Raw genomic sequence first — 16275 nt, 5'->3', positions numbered from 1 at the left:
TGGCAAGATCACCAGGTGGCCCTGGGACAGACCTGTCAGAGTCAGGAAGCATGATGGCCCCAGGGGGAGGGGGAGGGCTAACTTTCAGGCTGGCCCAGAAAGTGCCAGTCCTGGTGGGAAGAAAAGGCATTGTTTTCTCACTTGGAATTGGTGGAGGGGAAAATTGTTTGTGACGATGCCACTCCTGAGCCATCTGCTCATCAGTAAACACTGGGCCAGGACTGCAGAGGGGAAAGCAATGTTTCCTGATGCCAGTCCCCCTGGGGCATCCTGTCACTGCTGCTGGGTTTGGCCTCTGTCTCCAGGTGGCTGGAACCTGGTGAGTAAGAAGGAGTTTGTGTTCAGGGGACATTTCTTGCCCACCCTTGAGCACTCCTGTATCAGAATAGAGAAAAGAGAAGTCAGAGGATTGTGATCATCCTGGTGTTTCTTTGCTATTTATGCTTTTTTTTCCCCCAGTACTGGGGTTTGAACTCATGGCTTTGTGCTTGCTAATGTAGTATTCTACCACTTGAGTCATATCCCCACACTTTTCTTTTCCCTTAGTTATTTTTCAAATAGGGTCTTGTGTTGATACATGGACTGTGATCCTCCTGTTTACACTTCCTACATAGCTGCAATGGCAGGTATGTACCATCATGCCCAGCTTCATTGGTTGAGATGGAATCCCTTGAACTTTTTGACCAGGCCGGTCTTGAACCTTGATCTGCCTGATCTCTGCCTCCTAACTAGTTTGGATTACCACTGTGAATCACTTGTACTTACCATGATATCTACTTTTCTTAAAAGTCACACACCAAACTCCCTTGACTTCCTTGGGAAGTAATGTCATCTGTGATACACTGAAGCAAGCTTGTAGGTGGGAAACTGTCATGAGTTCAGCCACCTTTTGAAGCTTTGGGTCTGTAAGGAAAGTGTTCAAATCTACCCGTTCTTGTCCAAGAGCAGATTAGTGTGTGTGTGTGTGTGTGTGTGTGTGTGTGTGTGTGTGAGTGTGTGAGTGTGTGTAGGTAGGTACTAGAGATTGAATTTAAGGCCTTTTGCATTCTAGGCAAGGGCTGTACCAGTTGAGCTACACCCTCAGACCGGATGTTTCTTGATAAGCTTTTCTGTTAGAGGGGCCACCCTTTTCAACATTGGTCAGCTTTTTGTTCTTTGTACCAACTCCCTGTGCTCTCTTTCCTCACAGGCTGGTAGAATCCAGGTCTTTCTATACCTCCTATCTGCAGAGGCTCGCTGGGATCACCAGGATGGCGTCCCCCACCACAGCTCAGCCAGCCATTACGGACAATGTAGCGCCCACAGTGTGGAAATTGGCAGATCGGTAAGGCCACACCAGTTTTCCATGTCGCACCCCACTCCCATCCCTCCTCTGGTCACAGACCACACCTCCACTTCCATACTTGCTCATTCCTATTCTTGTCACAGGTGTATCTGTGTACTGAATCTAGACATTTCCATGCCTAAGGATAACCTTGGACCGCTGTCCGTGTTTACAGGGTCTTGCTATGTGAGAGCACAGAGATTAATGGGTGGCCTTTCTGGTGTCTGTGCTGGACCCCAGTGTGGAATGTGGGACCCCTGAATAAGTAGCATGTCACATTACCCACCATGATGGAAGGAATGCTGTCCAGTGCCCACACCTCCTAAACTTCACCCTACTCAAGAACAAATAGAAGCTGGGTGTGGTGGTTCACACCTATAGTCCATAATCCCAGCACTCAGGAGGCAGAGGCCAAGGCAGAAGGACTTTAGTTTGAGGCCATCCTTGGCTACATAGTATGAGATCCTGTCTCAAAACAAAAATAAAACCAAAAGCTGGAAGAAAAAAGAACAAATATATTCAGCTCAGAGCAATGATAAGGAGATTGTTCATAAATCATGGGAGAAAGAAACTGAGGTGGGAACGATCATTATGTTCATTCCAGTTTATTATAATTACCTCCAATCCTCGTGGAACTACTATTTTTTTGTGGGGAGGCACTTAAGCCATGCCCCTGCCCCTTTGTATATTGGTTATTTTTATTTGGGGGAGCAGTACTAAGGATTGAACTTAAGGCAGGTGCTTTCCCACTTGAGCCACTCTTCCACCCTAGCCTTTTGCTATTATTTTAGAAATGGAATCTCCCAGACTTTTCTGCCTGGGCTGGCTTCAAGCTTCAATTCACCAATGTCAGCCTCCTGAGTATCTAAAATTATAGGTACAAGCCACTGCACTTGGCTAAAAGGCTCATTCTTTTTTTTTTTTTTTCTGGAAAATAGTGGATTTTTATCATAAATTGCAAATGCTATTCACTACAAATGAAAGGAAGTCTTCCACATTCCAATGCGGTAGTTTTCCTACATCCCAAAATAAACAGATCGACATTCAGGTTTTGTAAAAGGCTCATTCTTGAGGCAGAACACCAAAATGCAGGGGTAAACTGAGGCCCACAGACACCAGAGTAGGGAACAGAAGGAGATTTTGCCTGAAGCAGAGCAACTTTGGGGGCTGGCCTTGCTGAAGGTAGATGGGACAGAATGATGAGGAGATTTCACAAAGAAAACTGAGGCCCAGAGAGGTAAGCTGATTTGCCTAAGCTCCTGTGGTACTGACTAGAGCTCAGTTCTAGGGAGCAGGGGAAGAGAAGCAGCCAACATTCAAGGCTGTTTCCATCAGAGCCCTGAGCCCCTACGGGAGCACAAAGGGCAGGAGTTGATGATGCCAAAGGGGGCCCCACCTGAGGCATGAAAGAAATAGAAAGTTTTTGCCCTGCACATCTGCCATCTCAGTCCCCAGCCTTAGTAGATGGTTAAACCCATGACCTTTCATTTCACACAGGACCAGCATTTCCAGTATTCCTTGTGTGTGTGTGTGTGTGTGTGTGTTTGTGTGTGTGTGTGTACATACACATGCTTGTTCTTAGCAGTCTTTAATAACAACAGAATGAAACTTAACCTAACACTAGTGACCTGATGAGTGAGGAGTGAGTCACAGGATTGATAGGCTGTGGGCCTGGGCAGGACAAACCCCCTACTTCCTCCAGGAGCTGCTGGTGGGTGTGCTAAATAAAGCTCTGCTTTATTTAGTCCTCTCAGCAAAGCTGTCTGTGAGCACTGGATTATTCCTATTGTACATACAAGGAATTGGGACCCACAGAAGTTAAGTTATGCATCCAAGGTGACTCGCCAAACTACTAGCAGAGCCAAATGCTAACATACAGTACTCTGCACATGAGAAGTGCCCTTCCTCTTCTCTCCCTTAAGCCCTGAGTGCCTCTCTCCAGCCCTAACCCTGCAGTCAGTGTCCTTTTTTCCTCTTGTTTCTCTCTCGGTCATCAGCTCCAAGATCTACATGATGGACCTGGAGTCTGCACTACACTATATCCTGCGAGTAGAAGTGGGCAAGTTCTCCATCCTGGAAGGGCAGCGCCTGATAGCCCTGAAAAATTTTGTGGCAATTTTGGCCAAGGTGAGTATTAAGACCATAGCGTTGTCATTGCAATTTCACACAGGATGGGTGTGCTTCCTGGAAGCCTCATACTATACCAGCTCTACTTACCTGGAACACGGCCTCTGGCTGGACACTTAGATCCACAGTTGTTCCCATCTGCCATGGACTGGTTCCCTCCTCCTGCAGCCCTGGGGGGTGTGCCAGTCCATACTGCTAAGCATAAACCCCCTGTGCAGGAGGGTGGGTTAGACACAGGGCCAGAACCCCTGACATCTGGACACCTTCCCAGCTGTTTCCTGGCCATCACCACTCTGCTCTCCTGACTGAGTTCACCCATCCCAGACTATGGCTTCTCACTCCCTGTCATGGTCATTGGAGAAGCAGGACCCTGGAGACCACAGTGAAGAGGACACTCTTCTGAAGCTTCTGTCTCCCCTCCCAATCTGATCCTGATCCCTGGCCCAACCCTGCCTGCCTTACTTCTTGGTCTTTCCTGAGAAAGGCTGCTCTTTGGAATGGAGCTCCTACTTTTAAGGAGCTGGCATTTGTCAGGAGTTGATTCTCTTACTACTCTACAAGGTGGCAAGTAGAGTCCCATTTAAGGGGCCCAGATGGCTGTCCAGGGGCACACATTACTTGTCTTAGGTCTTCTAGAGGGATTGGACCATAGAGCCTGTGTTTTGTTTTTTTTTTCCTTTGTTGTGAGTCTTGGGGCCTGAACTTGGCCCATGCACTGTCCTTGAGCTTTTTCCACTCAAGGCTAGTATTCTACCATTTTGAGCCACAGTGCCACTTCCAATTTTCTGGTGGTTAATTGGATATAAGAGTCTCATGGATTTTCCTGCCTGGGCTGGCTTCACATTGTGATCCTCAGATCTCAGCCTCCTGAGTAGCTAAGAATACATTTGTGAGCCACCAGCGCTCCGCAGAGCCACAGCCCTTCTCTGAGTGGGGATCTGGCTACCTCTCCCTTGCCACACTCCTCCTGTACCAGAGCCACTGGCCACACCCGGCAGGCAGAGGCTAGTGCTACAGGGTCAGCTGCAGGTGGGGGCTGCAGTGGTCCCCTGGGGCTGCCTGTTCAGTCAGCTTCCCTCTGTGTGCCCTTCTCAGCAAGGCTGGTCTCAGAAACTTTCTGTCCTATGTCTCGACTCTACCCAGTCCTACCCTTCCTGGCCCTCTCAGTTTTGACTGTGTCTAAATACACCCTGGGAGAGAAGTTGCAATCTTCTACTCCTCTTGGAAGTGTTGACAGATAAGCTGCTGACGGGATGAAGCCCTCCTTTCCTCTGAGGCCTGGGAGTGCACGTTCCAGGTGATGAGACCTTGGAAACCCAAGGGAAAATAAGTCCAGAGCAAGTCCTTGTTAGCTCCCTGCCAGCATGCTTTTCCAGCAGGGCTCAGGAGACGAGGACACATGCTGTACTGGGTGAGGGGTCACCCCGCACAGTGGTTTCTGTGTGCTACTTGTAGCTCTCAGCTGTATGCAAGCTTGGATTTGGGGTGAGGTTTTTGCTCCCCCTCATGGGGCTATGTGTATCCCATATGAGGGGCGAAAATGCCTGTGTTGGGGAGGGGTCTAAGCAGCACCCTCTATGTTGTGCTCAGTGCCACCTGCAGCAAGGGCTGCAACAAGGTGGCCTCCACCAGGGCCGAGGCCCTTTAAAAGGACAGGGGGAGGCCAGCCAGGGCCAACCCTCAGCGGAATAGTCAGGATGCTGGGGCTCCTCTGGCTGACCTTTGCCAGCCCATCTCCCAGTATTCTGACCCTACCCTTGCTGGGGTAGTTTCTTCCTAGAGGCTGATAATGGAAGCAGCTCTCGTTGATGAGAAAATGACAGCCCAAGTTTGGATTCTCACCCACCTCACCCTTGTTCTTTACCACTAGAGGGCTCCTTGCGGGCTGGGCCTGCTCACTCTGCCAGTCCAGCCTCATGTGAGCAGCTGGAAAGACTGACCGCTAGGTGGCGTGTAGTCACCAGAGTTTCCCCGACTTCCGGCAATCCAGAGCCCTAGAATATATTGTTCCTTCTGACAGGATGGCCTTAGAAGGCCTAAGGTGCCAGCTCAGGACCACAGGAGAAAGTCAGTGAGAAATGCTGACTTTAAGCTGTAAATCTGTATGTGAGCTAACAGGGAAGGAGGACACTGAAGCTCAATTCTAGAAAGCACTTGGCACTGTGGGGGAATGGGTCCAGGCTCTGAGGTTTGATAAAAAATATTTAATGAGCCTGGCACCAGAGGCTCATGCCTGTAACCCTAGCTACTCAGGAGGTTGAGATCTGAGGATCACAGTGCGAAGCCAGCCCTGACAGAAAGATTCCCTGTGAGACTCTTACCTCCAGTTAACCACTCAAAAAAACAGAAGTGGAGGTGTGGCTCAAATGGTAGAACGCTAGCCTTTAGTACAGAGAGGCTCGGGGCTAGCACCCAGGCTCTGAGTATAAGCCCTACAACTGACAAAAAAAAAAAAGAAAAAAAAAAAAGCTTTTTCAGAGGACTGGATCTGGTAGCCTGTTTTCCCTATTCAGTCATTTTTATATCTCCAGGATCCTTCTTCTCTCAAACATTTGTGTGTGTGTGTACATGCACACACACACACACACACGTGTGTGCACACATGCACATATGTGTGTGAGCATGCCCCTTTATTTCTGGCTTTGTTTTCTGGCTAACTGGAAAGAATCATCTTACGGACTTTTTTTCTTTTTTTGTTTTGGTCTTAAACTCAGGGCCTTGGCACTCTCCCTGAGCTTTTTTGCTTAAGGTTAGCAATCTACTATATAGGCCACAGCTCCACTTCCAGCTTTTTGGTGCTTAATTGGAGATAAGAGTCTCATGGACCTTGCTGCCTGGGCTGGCTTTAAACCTTGTTTCTCAGATCTCTTCTCCTGAGTAGTTAGGATTACAGGTCTGACTCACCAGTCCTTAACTCAATGTTTTTTGTTTTTGTTTTTAAACTGTGCCAGCTTTGCAGCTTGAACTCAGAGCCTTTTTTTTTTTTCTTCAAGGCTAATGCTCTACTGCTTGAGCCACAGCTCCACCTCTGGCTATTTGGTGCTAATTGGAAATAAGAGTCTCATAGACATTACTACCTGGGCTAGCTTTGAACTTCGATCCTCAGATCTCAGCCTCCTGAATAGCTAAGGTTATAGGAGTGAGCAATGGTACCCAACTTTTCAAAACAGTTTTTTTTTTCTCCTTTCTCTGTAATTTTCTCAGGGTCACTATCCTCCTCCATCTGCCTCTTCATGGTTGTAACTTCCCTGCTTTGTTGCTACGCCCTCTTCCTCCCCACCCCCACTCCTACCCATGTGCATTTGCGCATGCACACATGTGCACATGCACATATATCCTCCTCCCTGGAGTCCTTGTGGTTTTAAAGTGCTGATACTAATCAGATTTGAGTTGACTTATTGTCAAAGTAGCTTTTCATGTTCCTCTGAGACTGTCAGGGTTACCATCAAGATTTGGATGTTGGCTATAAGCCCCTTAGCCGGCCTGTCCCTCCTGGTACTCCATGAATACAAATGCAAGGCCTTTCCCAGCCTAGCCCAGCTGCTCCCATCAGAAGACTACATGAAGAGCAGCCCTGGGGGATGGCCCGGGAGGCAGGCCTTCCTCTAAGTGGTGGCATGTGATGGTCCAGGTTAGCACGAGAGCTTAGTCTTAAGGGAAGAAACCTTTGGGGCACTACCCCACTTAGTCTCCTCCTTCCCCTACCCTTTCCCCTTGGCTTACCAGATTCCAAGAGCAAAGGCCGTGAGAAGTTCACAGCTGTGCCTTAGGCAGAATATTTTCTTTTTTCTTTCTTTTTTTTTTGGGGGGGGGGGATCCGGTCGTGGGGTCTGAACTCTGGGCCTGGGCGCTGTCCCTCAGCTCTTCAGCTCAAAGCTAGCGCTCCACCACTTGAGCCACAGCTCCACTTCCAGCTTTTTTCTTTTTGCTTATGTGGTGCTGAGGAATCGAACCCAGGGCCTCATGCATGCAAGGCAAGCGCTCTTCCACTGTGCCATCTTCCCAGCCCCAGGCAGAATATTTTCCTAGTGGTTTTGGAACATTCTAGAGAACTTGCCTTGGACCACCCTTGCTCCTATTCTCTGTAGGATGCTGAGAGGGCAGAATTGCTTTTCACTCTTCAACTTCCTCTTGTTCCTTCCCACAGTACTTTCCTGGCCAGCCTCTGGTCCAGAACTTTCTGCACTCTGTAAGTGACTGGCTTATGAAGCAGCAGAGAAGGAAAATTCCCTACAATTTCTTTAAAATTGCTCTGGACAGCAGGAGAGAGGTGAGTCTGGGAGACAGATGAAGATCTCACCATCTTGACATTTAAGGGAATGGAAGGGGTTAACGCTGTAATCTCCAGCCTCCTTCAAGTTGCATTTGGGAAGCAGATAGAGAGCTCATTCCACTAATAGTTACTAAACTGCTACTAAGATCTGTGTGCATATCACTTTTTTAAATTTTGTGTGAGTCATGGGGCTTGAACTCAGGGCATGGGCACTGTCCCTGAGCTTTGCTCTCAATGCTGGTACTCTACCACTTTGAGCCAGAGCCCCATTTCCAGTTTTCTGGTGGTTAATTGGAGATAAGACTTAGTCTCTTGGACTTCCTGCCCCATCTGGCTTCAAACTATGATCTTCAGAACTCAGCCTCCTGAGTAGCTAGGATTACAAGCACGAGCCATTTGTGCCCAGCAAGCGTACCACTTTTATCCTCATAAATGAACAGCAGCTAGATACTATCCTCATTTAGTAGATGAAGAAACTGAGGGTAGGAGAGGTTAACTAACAAATCTGTGAGCATATAGTCAGTCCTGTTTGTAGTGGGTACTCTGGCAAATTTCTTTAAGTGTATAGACTTGTTCTCACCCATCTACTCATCTGTTCAAAGCTTGAAAGTCTTTAGAGACCAGCCCCTCATTTCACAGGCGGTGAGGTTAGAATGAGGCGTCCTGATGACCCCTTGGTGGACGATGCTTTGAGAAGTTAGGCTGAGCCCTAAGGTTGCAGGGCTGTGAGTTGACTGTGGCATCTCCGGGCAACTTCTCTCATCACCTCCTTTCCCACAACTGTTTCCCTTCTATTGTGCACTTACTCTCCCGTGTGTCCTTTAGGACTCTGTTCTTCCTGAGAAGGTGAACTGGGTTGGCTGCCAGGGCAGCCAACCACATCTCCGAGGCTTTCCTTGCTCCCTGTGGGTCCTCTTCCACACCCTGACTGTGCAGGCAAGTCAACAGAGTGCAGACCACTCACGTGAACCAGGTAAGTCCCGCTGGTTTCACCGACCACGATCATGACGTGCAACATGGGCAAGATGGCTCCCTGCCGCGTACATTTAGGGATGGGTGAGACAGCACAGGCTGGAGGCTCAGATGACAGACATTAGCTCTCTCACAGTTCCGGAACCTTGAAACCCAAGATGGAAGTGTTGCGGGGTTGGTCCCTGAGTAAAGGACCACATTTACTTACTCTGGCTCTTCACCAAGTCTTGCCTCTGTCCAAACTTTCTCCTTGATGAGGAAACCAGTCACGGTGAACTAGAATCCACCCTATAAATGTTACTTTTAAGGCCCTGTCCCAAAGATAGCCATCTTCTGAGGTACTGTGAGTTAGGACTTGAGCATGGGCATTTTGAAGGGACACAAATCAGCCCATAAAATAGGCCAAGGCCACCAGATGCAGAGAACAAGAGCACTGTGGCTGGTCCTGGCGGGGAGGGAGGTGAAGCTAGAGAGAAGGCAGGTAGAGGAGGCGGAGGCACGCTAGCCCGAGGGCCTTGCTGAGGGATGGGTGTCCAGCTCACATTTGTGTTATGAGAAACGCCTTGTTTCACAGGGGAGTAAAGCAAGTGATTATTTAGAAAGGCTGCTGGGTAGAGGATGGTCTTGGTGGGGTAAGGAGAGGCAGGGAAGCCAATCAGGAAGCTGGAGAAATAGTTTGGAAGTGATAGAAGTGAGCCTATGGAGGAAGTGGTCAGGAGGACCGGGGTTTAGGAATTTGGGAGGAAAAAAGGTCACCTCTAAGATGACCCCTGAGAGGGAGCCGTTGGCCTGGGCACACGAGGCCCTCGTCACGGGGTGATGAGGAGGATGTGAGGCATTTGTGCAGGAGTGGCCGCAGCAGAGCTGGGAAGGGCAGGCTGTCCTGTGGAGGGGATGAAGGCAGAGCCCGCGGGCCCAGGCAGCCTGTAGGGTCTCTGTGACAGTGGCTCCTCCCCTTGTAGCCAACGGCCAGGAGGTCCTCCAAGCCATCCGGAACTACGTGCGCTACTTCTTTGGCTGCCGAGAGTGCGCTGGCCACTTTGAGCAAATGGCTGCCGCCTCTATGCACAAGGTGGGAAGTCCGAATGATGCGGTTCTCTGGCTCTGGACGAGCCACAACAAGGTCAATGCCCGCCTCGCAGGTAAAAGAATGCGCCCGGCGCAGTGCCCCAGTCTACCTGTCCCCCGCTCCTCCCCACGGCCTGCCCTGTCCAGCCTACCCCACAGGGAGAGGGGTCTGCCTGGGGAATTGCAACAGCTGGGAACTCTCGTCCCTTTAGTCAACACAAGTAAAATCTCAGAAAAACGTGAGGGGGGAGAAAAGGGCAAACACCGTAGACCCGCCATATCTCTTGGAGGAGTGAGGTCTGAGTTCCTTCACAGGCCTGGAGAGTCCCAGCCAGGCTGTGTGTGCTTCCTTCTCCAGGTGCCCCCAGTGAAGACCCCCAGTTTCCCAAGATACAGTGGCCACCGCGTGAACTCTGCTCTACCTGCCACAATGAGCTCAATGGGGCGCCGGTGTGGGACGTGGACGCCACCCTCGGCTTCCTCAAGGACCACTTCTCCTCGAGAAACATCGTCCTGGACTCCCCTACAGCTGGGCCGGCCCACCAGAGGGGTGTGCAGAGCTTTACCGATACCCCGAAGCTGGTGATGGGCACGTGGAAACTGCCGACCAGAATTTCAGCTCTGGGCCTTCAGCAGGCTGGTACCGCAGGGTCCCCCAGACCTGAGGCAAGTGGCCCCCAGGATCTGTACCCAAGCCTCGGAATGACTAGACCTGTGCCAGGGCAGGGGAAGGCTGAGCATGTGAGAGAGCTTCAGAGGGACGTACCCGAGCAGCTCCAGGGGCAGCTCCAGGGGCAGCGACACTTGAGCAAGCGAGACACAGGGGCCCTATTGCTTGCTGAGTCCTGGGCTGAGGTGAGCCACCTCCAAGGCCCGCTAGGGGGCCGTGGCTCCAAGCAGCTGGCTAGCAGACCTGGGGGGGAGCCAGCGGTGCGGGGCCAAGGCCATTGGCTACGAGTGCTGGGAGGGGGCTTCTCCCACCTGGATGTCAGCCTTTGTGTGGGGCTCTACTCCCTGTCCTTCATGGGCCTGTTGGCTGTGTACACCTATTTCCGGGCCAGGATGAGGGCCCTAAAAGGCCATGCTGGTCACCCTGTGGCTTGAACTGTCCAACTTGGAAGAGGGTGGGAAAGGGAGCTGCTGTCCGTGGGGCTCTTCCAGCTCCTGGCCTCGCCTCCACCCTTTCCCCCTTGTCCAGCCTAGCAGAGTGAGAAGACCAGGAAAGCCAGTTGCTCTAGTGAATCCTTGATTGTGCCAGGAAGGAGAGTCCCATAGACAAAAGACCAGTATTTGGACCAGCAGTTGAGGGGAACAGGGGAGAGTTGGGCCCTGGTCTCTCAGCACCAAATTCCTGTTTTTCAGCTTATGTGAAGCCCTGCCCCATTCTTGCCGAAGCCTCCGTCTGGCCTGATTAGTCTTGGCTCTAAATTGGAGCACGCAAGCTCAGAATTCCCAAGGCTTCTTACCCAGAGAAGGATCCCAGGCTGGGTGGGCTTCAGTGACCCTCCTCTCTACATCCCAGGGCTCCGCCTGTCCCTGGCTCCTTTTGGTCTTGAGGTGGTCTTTGAAGAGGAAGACTCACTTCTGGCCTGCCTAACCTCCCTCTCAGACCTGTGTGGGGTGTGGCTTTAGGGAGGAGGGGGGTTCTGGAATCTTCTAGAAATCATTTTCATCTCCTGGATGAAGTTAAGGTGAAAGTTTCTGCTGCACTAGTGTCTTGGGTGGGTGTGGACTTGCCCGGGTGGCAGTCGCCAGGCTGTGGGTTTGGCTTGCTTGGCGGGTGAAGGGGCGGAGTGTGGGCAGCGTGCTGGGCTGGGCCGTGCCATGGCTGTGGGCTCGCCTTCTCCCCATGGGGCTCCTTCCTCTGAGCTGGGTCTTCTGGCTTTTGTTTTGCTCTCCTAAATCAGTGCTAGGACGTGGAGGGTGCGGGTGGATGGCAGTCAGGAGTGTCCTCTCGCTCGAGATTCCATTTCCGGGGGAGGCCCTGGGTCTAAGGGGCAGACAACGCTGTATATGTGCTTGGTTCCACCCTGTCCCCACTAGGGAGGGACGTGGAATAAATTATTTTTGTTAAGGCAAGCACCTGTGTGTTCTTTAACTCATTCCTTGGAAACCTAGTGTCAAGGTTTGGACCCGGCATGCAGCATCCAGCCTCCCCTAGGTGGGGACTTCCGGTCCCCTTCCCACTGCCCCACAGGGCTCTGCCCCAGCCTTCAGTTTCTATATGCAATGGACACTGACTTTGTGATACGTGGCCTTGCCACCCAGCTCTCCCCATCTCCCCAGGACTCCTGCCTGAGCCTGTCTGGAGAAGCCATCTGCACCTTCAGGCCTCCGTTCTTCCAGGATGAAGGGCTTGCTGGCCCTAGCAGGCCTGGCTACTGCTCAGCAGGAAGTCACCCGGATTAGAGTGCTTGCCCCTAATCCAGCCTGCTGGGGTTTACAGGGATAAGAGCAGCTGATAATGAACCTCATTAAGGGGGGCAGGAGCCTCAATCCGATTTGGGGTTTTCTCTGACATCTTCACTCAAGTCAGATGGCCTCAGCACTGGGTGGAGCCGGTTGAATGCTAAGGACACCCCTTGTATTTGGACAGCTGGGGTGGGGGGGATGGGGAAAGCAGCCACCCCTCCCCCAATCAGTCCTTGCTGGTGCTGGTATCATTTGACCTCTTTAGCTTCTGGGACAGTTTCCTTCTCTGTGCCTCAATCTAAGCCACCCGCCTGCTCCCTCCATCCTCCTGGGCAGCATGTGCTTGCTGGGTGGACCCTGGCTGGAGTCTGAGAGGCTGCTGGGCCAGCACATCCAGCAAGCAGGGCTGAGGGTCCTGGGCCAATGCTCAAGGCCCCCCAGCCAAGACCACTGAGGTATCTGCTCAGGCTCCAGTGACCATCTTTTCTAGTACAAGACCTGGGTGTTTAGGATTGGAGCTCAGCTAGAATTGCTGTCTTGGGCTACTCTGGTTCAATAGGGTCTACCCACGGGGCCAAGATGGAGCAAGGTCTTATTCAGGGACCTTCTTAGTGTAGGCTGTCCCCCTCACAGCAGCCCTCATTTTGCCCTGTCCCAGGCCCTCTGATTGATAGGCAGGGTGGGCCTCCTCTGCAGGACTGCTGCCTTTCACCTTGATTTCCCCAGGGCTCTGGCCCTCAGCTTTGATAAGCCAGCCTGCCCACAGCTGGTCCCCTCCCCCACCAGGCTGCCAGGCTGGGAGTCGGGGCTTGCTGCGCCTTGCAGTCCTTCCTATGTTGTTTCTCTGGCCCTTGGAAGGCTCTTGTGTCAAAAGAGAGTCCGAAGAGGAGGCTATACTTGTTTTTTCTTTTTTCTGGAGCTGGAAAGAAAGTCCTGTTTGTGTGTGGCATGTTACCTCCTAAGGATTCAGGAGGTGACAACCAAGCTGGACTGTGAAAAATGACTAGGCATCAGCAAGGAAAATAAGGAGAGACATGCATCACAGGCAGAGGAGAAAGCATGCGCTCAGTCCAATGAAGCAAACTAGTGAACATGAGAATTCCTAAGCAAAGAAATGGGTTAGTGTGCAAGATAACCTTGAGGCTGCCTTGGGTTAGAAGCTGAAGAAAACACAGGAGACATGTTCCCTGCTGTCTGGAAATGAGTTTGACCAGTAGAGACAGACCAAACAAACCAACAACCAAAAACTGAGATCAAAGGTACAGATGGAGGTGAGTGTGTCTTGAGGATAGACACCAGCAAAGAGAGGATCCAAAGGCTTATCCAGGACCCAGGATTCAAAGCCACAAAGTGTGGGGTGGAGAGCCTATTCCCTATTCCCTAGCCCAGGAGGTCGGACAGCCTTGGCATATGGAGGGAGAGCCCAAGGGCAGCCCACCCAAGAGGGCCCAGAGGAAGCTCTTAAGTCTGGGTTGGGCTGGATTAAGGAGTTAAGTCTAGCTTTGAAGATTGTGAACTTGGAATCTGATGTCTAGATCTGAATCCAGCTTCCAATACTTCCCAGCTATGTGACTTTGAGCAAGGTAATCTGATTCTTGAAGTCCCCTTGTCTTTGTGTAGAGATAAGCTACCTAATTCACTAGACTATGGTGCCATGCTGGCAACCAGTAAGTGCTTAATGATGTAGCACACTGTTCATGCCAGCTTCCTGTCTTACCTCACATGGGACTCCTCTGTGCCCGGGTGGAGTCCCATCCACACAAGGGATTCTGGCACTGCACCTTCAGGTGACAGCCCTGGGTTACCTCAGAAGGTGCTACTGTCCAGGACTCAGTTGAGGCACTGAGTGGAAATAATCCCTCCCTCCCCTCATTAGTCACAATAGTGGAGTTCTTCATAAATGGCCCCTTAAAAAGCCTTAGGTTTTAGGTAGGTGCCTGTGGCTCACACTTACAATCCTAGCTACTCAGGAGGCTAAGATCTGAGGATTAGTCCATGAGACTCTTCTCTCTGTTTAACTAGCAAAAAACCAGATGTAGAAATGTGGCTCAAGTCATAGAATACCAGACTTGGAAAAAAAAGCTAGTCAAGAGCACCAGGCGCTGAGTTCAAGTCCCAGTAATGGTACAAAAAAGAAGTATAATTTTCCTGTAGGGGCAAATAAAAGGATAACTGGCTTATGATAAAAAAAAATCCAAAGGAGCTAGGCACAGGTATCTCACATCTGTAATCCTAGTAGCTACTCAGAAGGCTAAGATCTTAGGGTTGCGATTACAATTTGAAACCAGTCTCTTTTTTGTTTTTGGTAGGTCATGGGGCTTGAACTCTGAGCCTGGGTGCTATCCCTCAGCTCTTCAGCTCAAGGCGAGCGCTCTACCACTTGAGCCATAGCACCAGTTCTGGTTTTCTGAGTGGTTTATTGGAGATAAGAATTTCACGAACTTCCAGCTACACCAACTTTTCTACAAATGACAATTTCATTTTTCTTCATGTATGAGTAATATTCCATAGCATATAGGTACCATGTTTTATCAGTTGAACACCTCAGCTGACTCCACCATTTGGCTGATGTGAACAAATCTATAATAAACATTGGTAATAAAAAAAAAGAAAAAGAATTTCATGGACTTTCCTGCCAGGGCTAGCTTTGAACCATGATCTCAGCCTCCTGAATAGCTAGGATTATAGGTGCCCAGCTCCATAAATTCTTATCTCCAGTTAATCACCAAAAACTGGAAGTGGAGCTGTGGTTCAAGTGGTAGAGTGCAATCCTTACACATAAAAGCTTAGGGACAGTGCTCAGACCCTCAGTTCAAACCTCAGGACTGGCAAAAAAAAAAAAAAATAGTTCAAAGCAGTATCTATGAAAGCATGATATATAATACAAGAGGCTACATAAATCAATGAATTAGTAACTGCGGGTACAAAGCTGGCTTTATACATGCTTTCTACCAAAGATGGATGGTTCAGGTCTAGAAACATAAATATGAAACATAAATTTGAAAAATTCTAAAGCCAATAAAAGAAAATATGAAAGTATACTACTAGAGTGGTAAAGTACCTCTTACACAGGAAGCGCAAAACTGAAACCATAAGGTAAAGCATCAATGGACTTATCTCTCAATGAAGAATTTCCTTGCATGGAAAAGTAAGCAAGAGACCACAAACTGGGAGAAAGTCAAAGAGGCTATCTCAGAAAAAAAAGGAGGGCTGGGAAGGTGGCTCAGTGGTAGAGCGCTTGCCTTGCATACATGAGGCCCTGGGTTCGGTTCCTCAGTGCCACATAAGCAGAAAAAGCTGGAAGTGGTAGAGCACTAGCCTTGAACTAAAGAGCTGAGGAACAGCGTCCAGGCCCAGAATTCAGGCCCTACAACTGACACCAAAAAAAAAGGAAAGAAGGAAAAAAGAAAGTACTTGTAATATCTAAGACCTCCAGCTGCCATCTCCCTAGTTAGACGCAAGGACAAATCTGTCCAACAGGCCTGGCAGGAGATTCTTCTTGCCCTTGATCTGGGAGGAGCAGGGCAATGAGATGGCATATCTGGCATGCACAGCAGGGGAACAGCATGCCAGGGCCAGGGGCCAGGCGCGCTGGTCCACTGGCCAAACCTTCTCTGAACCAAGGGTAACCAAGTCCAGCCCTCATCTCTCTGAGACCAGTTTTAATCATAGGAACACAGCTCAGGCCTTGAGTACCAGCACTGAATGGCAACGTGTGTGGTAAAATGGACAAATTACCCTGACGGGTTCCAATTTTCACTCTCCAGGAGCAATTCCCTGTAGGCCCACTCCAGAGCACAAGTGTGAAACACAGCCTTCATGGTGGATTAGCAGCCTAAAGGAAACTGTCACCTCTCAGATCAGAGGGAGGGAGTGGCGCTCATTCTGTTTTTCTCTGGAAGAATTCCTTTCTGTGTCCAGGCTGTGGCCAAAGCAACACTTTTTGTTACCACTGTCTTGTCTCTGTGACTAAAAAGACTGAAACTGTGTCGTGGCTGAGTTTGGGGGAGGTGTTGAAGAATTCTAGACATGTTTTGAAACTCATTACCAGAAGTCATAATTGCAGATAACTTCATCCAGTTGGACAGAAGAAGAGCTG

The 16275-nt window shown here is 50.1% G+C and overlaps 1 protein-coding gene across 2 annotated transcripts in view; it reads left to right on the top strand.

Annotated features, from left to right (window-relative positions):
• The window catches only part of Qsox1 (quiescin sulfhydryl oxidase 1), a 35010-nt gene extending 23167 nt beyond the window's left edge, over nt 1-11843 (top strand). The window contains exons 7-13 of one of the 2 annotated variants that reach the window (XM_070034332.1): nt 1190-1324; nt 3322-3451; nt 7599-7721; nt 8550-8697; nt 9659-9838; nt 10123-10430; nt 11127-11843. In XM_070034332.1, the coding sequence (XP_069890433.1) occupies nt 1190-1324; nt 3322-3451; nt 7599-7721; nt 8550-8697; nt 9659-9838; nt 10123-10430; nt 11127-11135 (1033 nt within the window). In that variant the 3' untranslated portion in view covers nt 11136-11843. Of the gene's footprint in view, nt 1-1189; nt 1325-3321; nt 3452-7598; nt 7722-8549; nt 8698-9658; nt 9839-10122 lie in introns of both variants that reach the window. The other variant, XM_070034331.1, reaches the window with a different exon arrangement.
• The last annotated feature ends 4432 nt before the right edge of the window (nt 11844-16275 follow it).

This window comes from Dipodomys merriami, unplaced genomic scaffold (assembly GCF_024711535.1).
Source record: "Dipodomys merriami isolate MVZ:Mamm:240054 unplaced genomic scaffold, mDipMer1.0.p SCAF_24, whole genome shotgun sequence".
In the NCBI taxonomy this organism is placed as follows: domain Eukaryota; kingdom Metazoa; phylum Chordata; class Mammalia; order Rodentia; family Heteromyidae; genus Dipodomys; species Dipodomys merriami.
This window is presented reverse-complemented; position numbering and strand designations above follow the sequence as displayed.